The sequence below is a fragment of the Cupressus sempervirens genome, chromosome 7 (genome assembly GCF_028749045.1).
Source record: "Cupressus sempervirens isolate cs-2001-9-10 chromosome 7, ASM2874904v1, whole genome shotgun sequence".
Lineage (NCBI taxonomy): Eukaryota > Viridiplantae > Streptophyta > Pinopsida > Cupressales > Cupressaceae > Cupressus > Cupressus sempervirens.
In genome coordinates, this window is record NC_143124.1 from 391,844,859 (window position 1) to 391,851,537 (window position 6,679).

The window sequence follows — 6,679 nt, forward strand, 5'->3', positions numbered from 1 at the left end:
AATTTTAATACATTTATTATTAAAAATAAATAAGATTATAAATATTTATAAAATTTAAATTTAATTATAAAAAAATGAATAAAGTTATTTAAAAGAATACTGAATAAAAACAGGATGGAGAAACATATTTATAAAAAATATAAAAATACAATATCTTAGAATAAGTTAAGACTTCATTTCAAAATACTATCATTTATTTTGGAGTTCCAAAACTTTTTGCATAAGACATTGCTATAATCTCAAAAAGAAGAAGAATTTAACTTTATTTTATCTTTTAGTACATTAGCCTTGCCCTTTTATTTTCATGTGCGACCTCCATATCATTCAACTTTGCCGTGCACTTAACTGATCTGAATGCCAGAGTCATAAAGCGCCCCTGCCTCCCAATTAGCTGGAATTGCATTGGCGGCGCGGATCCATTCAAAGCTTGTTCTGCGGTAGCCGCCTGCCAAGAACCGCACCCAAAGAGCCCCCTTTGGAGGGCTTACCACGTCCCATATTGCGCCGTGGTTTCGTTTCATTCCTGTCGTTTGCTCACCGTTTTTCTCCTGCAAATGCAAATGAGATTACCATTGGAGAAAATGAGTTGTAATTGAATTGTAATCAAGAATTTACCATTGAATTCTGGAACTGGATCTCAAATAGAATATTACTATATTTACCCCATAAATATTTGTCCTTTAAGCTCTTTAAAAGAAATTCTGTACCAAAAATGTTCATAGTTTGGCGACAGGCATTTTGTTTGATTAAATGAGAAGAAAATCAATTGAAAGCATTGACTACCTGGGAAAGCTGTATTGATAAAATGTCCTTTTGGCCTCCCTGATACCAAAATTGTATTGCCAGATAGTCGGGAAACTTGCTGCTCTCGTCAATCTTGAACATCAGATTGTAACCTGGATATTTGCAAGATACTCTGCACTTTGCAATTGTGAATATTTAGAAACAGGGCTCATCGATTTCAGATCAGAGCACCGTATATATGATAGTCATGAGTTTTCATGAATTAGTGTGCTAAGCAAAAGAAAACCCACCCTTTGTATTCAATGTCCACCACACCCATTGCTATTAATTGGTTCGCTTTGCCAGGGCGGGCCAATTTAGAGTATGCAGCTGGGCTCAAAATGAATTCGGTTCCGTTGCCTACGCCGTAGTCTGTCACAACGATTGTTACTCCCTCTTCTGTGCAAAGCTCCTCATTTGTGCAGTTTATCTGTTTCAGTTTATTCGGTTACAATTTTCTAGTCATTTATATCAGATCACCTAGCTACAATAATGTAATATAAGGGTTTTTCTTCTATAAAATTTCCATATTTTGCATCTAATTTATGATACTTAATTGAATAGAGATAATTAGAGAAGTGGTATTTTGGATCATATTCGATCTTGTTTAGATGAAAGTTTATGAAGTGTGATTAAAATCATCTTTTTTTTCTTATTATTTCATATCAATCTATTATCAAAGGAATAGTCATACAAGCAAGACATTTTTAAATCATACACAATCTCATCTTATTTTCTTTTCTTATCTTATCTTGATGGAAGATCAAAGAATTTGGTTAAAAAACATCTCCTTTCTGTTATTATCCCATATCAATATATTATGGAGAAGAAAGCCTAGAATAGAGAAACACTTTTTTTTATCATACTGCATAACTTTTCTCAATCTTGTCCTGGTGCCAGATTAGGAAGTATGATGAAAATGTCCCTGTTCTCTAGTTATTGTATATCAATATATCATCAGGGAATATCTAGAGACGAGACATTTGAATCATACTCTGTCTCTTCTCTCTATCTTATGGGAATGAAAGATTATTAGTATGGTCTAAATCATTTCTTTTCTTTAATTATTGCTTATCAATCCATCATCAACGGTTGGAAAAGAGAGATATTTTGGATCATACTCCATCTCTTTCCTATTTTTTATTCAAATATGATGAAAAGAAGAGATAGAAAAGAGAAATATTTTGAACCATATTCAGTCTATTCTTGTTATTTTATTCAGGTGAAAAATTAGAGTATAATAAAAAATACCTCTCTTATCTAATTATCTCATATCTATGATAGATCTTGAAACTTTAAATATTAAATAATACATTATGTACAGTAACATATGATTAAACATTACAAAAAGTCTCTATTTTAAGTCTAGTCTTAACAATTAATTATAATAACAAAAAAATAAATAATAGAACATATGGACCACCCATTAACATCACACATTAAGAAAGAAATTAAGCATGATTACAATTGATTGCACAGTATTATATTCTAAGAGATTTTTCACTCTATGTTACCTGGTAGCAGGAGCCACATCCGACGCCATTTTTATACATATCAGAAGCAGCAGCTACTCGTCCTCCATTTAGACTTCTTCCAAAAGAACCATATCCGCACGCCCCATCTGTCACAATTTAGAAAATAAATTCACGAACTAAATCACAATATAGGAAAAAGCACAATAGCAATAGTAATAATATTCACAGTTCACAGTACACCGAGAGGATGAATTGATAATCGACTTACCGGGAGTTCCAAGGCCATCTGAAGTGCCATAGTAAGCGGCTTTAGACTTAACCAAATCCCCGTCGCCAAAAGCACTTCTGAATACAAGAAGACCATAAACAACCCAAATTAGTAACACCCTGGTAGATGTTAAAATCATCGAGGAAGCCATTGGCGAGCAGAAAGAAACGAGTATGATAGGTCTCTTGTATCCAATTCAGGAATGGTTTTAGTTTATATGGCTTTCCATATTTATAATCCATATAGATAAGATATGTCAGTTGAATTTACTACCCATAGATATTAATGAGGCGTGGAACTCCATTAATGCAACTGTCTTTTGTATATTTAATCATTGACTCTGTGACAAGTCAAAGAGTTCAAGTCTGAACAAACTTTCTATTTATATTTTATGTGTAAAAAGTTTTCAAACTGCCAGCCCAAGAGTATTATTTTGATATTTGTCCGCCGCTGAATCAGTTTCATGACACATATCTCAAACCAAGTGTACGCCAACTGGCTAGGTCACCGACTTGAATTCATCATTTCCCTCTTTCAGTGGCTGCCAAAGTTATGTTAGTGCTCCATTATCTGTTCCTGTAATTCTGAAAATGGGGTTTTGTGGCGTGAGTATCTTGTCAACAGTCAATTTTGATGGCTCTGATTCCTTCTTGATATAAAGGGTTATTTTCCGTGTCGACTTTTTAAAATTGTCCCCTAAAAATATTCAGGAATTCAAGCTAGATATATCCGATTGTTTTCTAAGTCTAGATTAGGTTAATTAAACAAAATGTAAAATATTATCCACAAATAAGTTTAGATTAGTTGAGTTGCCAAGTACATTACATAAGTAATATTAAATTATAAAATAAGTAATGAAGAGAGGGATTGATTAGCTTTTTGATTGATTAATTTATTTCATTTGATAAAGTTAATGAGATTTATGTATCATAGAATTATAATATTCTACTTTAGGTTCTACTGGACATATTTATTTTGGTTGGGTCCAATTTCTCTTTATACTTGTGAACTATATCTTTGATGATATTTGGAACTTACCTCATGAGGCTCAAATTGTAGACTATTAAACAATAAGATTCTTCTCCCCCATACTAAGAGTTTTCATATAAAATTATCAATATTTATGATTAGATTAATATATAGTACATTCTAAATATGTGCATGAATTGCAAAATGATGGCTAGGTGATGCACACATGTTAATATGTGTAACACAAATGATTAATAATGAATATCCTTGTATTTAGAGACATGTTTGTGTTTTGAGTTTTTGATAATGCAATTTTTTTTTGTAATGTACAAACATACCATTAACACATAGAAGTTGGCTAAAATGTTTTACTTTGAGTTTTACACTTAAGTGCTTTGATATTATTGCTACAAGTATTACCTCACATTTATGGACATGAATTGGGTTAGATAGAAAAGTTGCATTACCATAAAGTGAAATCAAATTATAGTATAGACTTCAATCAATAATACAAACGTAAGAAAAAATCACTTGGATTGGAATTGTGTGCAAATAAGAGTAGAGTTAACAAATAATCATAGGGTATAATTCATGCATGCCAAGATATTCATGCCCAAAAACCAAAATAATATTCACAATTTATAGATAATTCAAATTATCAAGTCATTGCCCCAAATTATGTGCATGAACTAAATGGAAAATACAATAATTTTGCCTCCCTTTTTATATGTTGAAGGTTTGATCCAATAGAAAAGATGTAACATGAGTTTAGAGTTGATTATCATAGGGTGATGACTTATGAATAGGCAAAAATCTTATCCTAGGGTGACCGATGCTGACCAATGCCCATATTTAGCACTTTAGTTGAATCTTTGGTAGATAGATCTATAAGACCTATTAACTACAGTCACAATCCTACTTGTCTATCATTATACCAAAACCAATGTCTAGCACTTTAAATCCAATTCATAGATTTGGGTTCATTTCTATATTTCATTTACATGTATCTTATCTTTTTGGTTTTTTATGCAGTTTTCAAATTTGTATTACTAAATAGAAATTTTTATGTCATTAACCCTAGATCATATATTTATCTCAATTCCATTTTGTCCCATAAAATAAACATAAATCAAAAGAATATAGTGTAAGGAGAATTTTAGCCATACATATGGCAATCTACATATAATCAAATTTAGAAATCATTAAGATAAACACTTTAAATCAATATGAAAAGAATAGATAACATACCCATCAAAGATCAAACAACTTAAACATCACACACTAAGCTTAATTCCTAGACTAAAAGTGTTAAATAGTCAAAGTTGACTTTTTTTTTTTTGCAAGCTTAATTCTTCCCTTAGTTTGTGATGTTTAAGGGTGGCCATCAAAGATTAAGAAAAGGAAATACCTATGAAAACCCTCATGATGGAAAAACCTAGCCTCCAAAATTATCCATCATCTATGTATTATTCAACAATGCAAGATTACAAAACATCCACTAAATTATTCAAACACCAACCCTTACAAGTAATCCATGTGAAGAAGTAGGTAAACACACATTCCACACCATACTTCCAACTTTCACTAATGCTAAAATGTAGCTAGAATCAAAGAACTAGATCTCTATGACTTCTTTTATAATAATTAGCTCCCATGAAACCACCAAGTGGTATCACATAAACCATGTGCTACATGAACCTTGAACCCATATTTACTATCAAGTACTAAGTTTTCTCTTTACAAATATCTTTCTCCAATCTTCAATAATTGAATTATATTATTATAATATTAAACAAAACATCAAATGGACTTGAGAATATTTTAAAGGGATCTCTATATTTAGCATATGCATCTAGCTGCTTTTAGATACAACATGTATAATGGATAAATTATAACAAGTATACGATCATTATTATGCAAAGAAAACCACACCTATTCACCCAATATTATTGGATTTGTTATATACTTTATATTTAGGAGAAGTGAGTTTTCCTCATTCAAACCACCATATAGGACTTAATCTTGAATTTGAATTGAAATTGCGTAGAGAAATTTTGTTGTTCTCAATAGTATAGTCTTTCCAATATGACAAATCAAGTCACAAATGCTAGATGACTCATGAAGATGCTTGAACATTTTCTTGATGTAGTCTTGACCTTAGATATACAGTATGAAAAATATGAATGACTTCAGTCATGCTAGGATATAAAACTTACTCGATATCTTCCATTCTTGATGCTTGAATATAATGTGATTTCTTAAGGAATATTTTTTTTCCTTACATGTAATCAATCATCTTTCTTGGATGAGTCTACTTAGATCTCATTAAGTCCACCTAGATCTCGAAATGAGGGACGTAGCTTTCCATTTATACCTCTCCTAACCATTTCAAGGCTCAAAAGTTGAAAGATACCAACTAAAAAAATTCATTCTTATTAAAACCAAAATATCAACCTCTAATTCAAATTGGTCCCAAAGTAAGTGCATAAGGGAAACCTTCTAAAGTAATTCTCCTAAAATTAATTTATGTCTCATACAACCCAATTTGGTTTTTACAAGGAAAAAATAGTAAAATAATCTAGGTTCAATTTCGATATGAAGATTCAAAAAATAACATGTAACTAATATATTGCACTAGAAGTAAATAGCATCAAACATCTACACAATCATCACACATGAGATTTTTGTATGTGAATACAATGTGGTTACTAGCTAAATTTCTAGAAACACAATGGAAGAATGCCATTTTATATTTCATCAATCGAAACATGTTTCTCCATTGTCAATATGTTTTTCTAGCCATCTAGTTTCTAGTCAAAGATGTCATTGGGAGCTTGACGTGTACAAGTGACTTGCATTAGTTATGTACCAAGTTTTTCCAATAATTAATGTTTTTACTTACAAGTATGTAAATTGATAGTTCATTCTGCTAACATTGATTTTTCTAATTATTTTTAATTAGTTAAATGTAGAGTCACTCTTGTAGTACTCTATAGCTAATCATTGTTGGTTGCATGGCCTATGTTGGACTAACCACCAACGTTCCCCTTCGAGATTCATGACGTGGCTTAACCACCTCCTATGTTCTATAAGTCTAGTGGTTGTATCAGGCATTGAAAGGTTGATCTTTTGGTGCAACAAAAACTCTAATTTGCAACAAGTGGTATCAAAGCTTGGTCATAGG

The 6,679-nt window shown here is 31.4% G+C and overlaps 1 protein-coding gene across 1 annotated transcript; it reads right to left on the minus strand.

Annotated features, from left to right (window-relative positions):
* Positions 1 to 241: 241 nt before the first annotated feature.
* Positions 242 to 2,730, minus strand: LOC149547157 (expansin-like B1). The gene is made up of 5 exons (XM_089794699.1): positions 2,527 to 2,730; positions 2,298 to 2,404; positions 1,035 to 1,213; positions 784 to 916; positions 242 to 548 (listed from the first exon to the last, which is right to left on the minus strand). Exons 1-5 carry the CDS (start codon positions 2,675 to 2,677, stop codon positions 342 to 344), a joined length of 777 nt encoding a protein of 258 aa, XP_089650825.1. The 5' UTR covers positions 2,678 to 2,730; the 3' UTR covers positions 242 to 341.
* Positions 2,731 to 6,679: the final 3,949 nt, after the last annotated feature.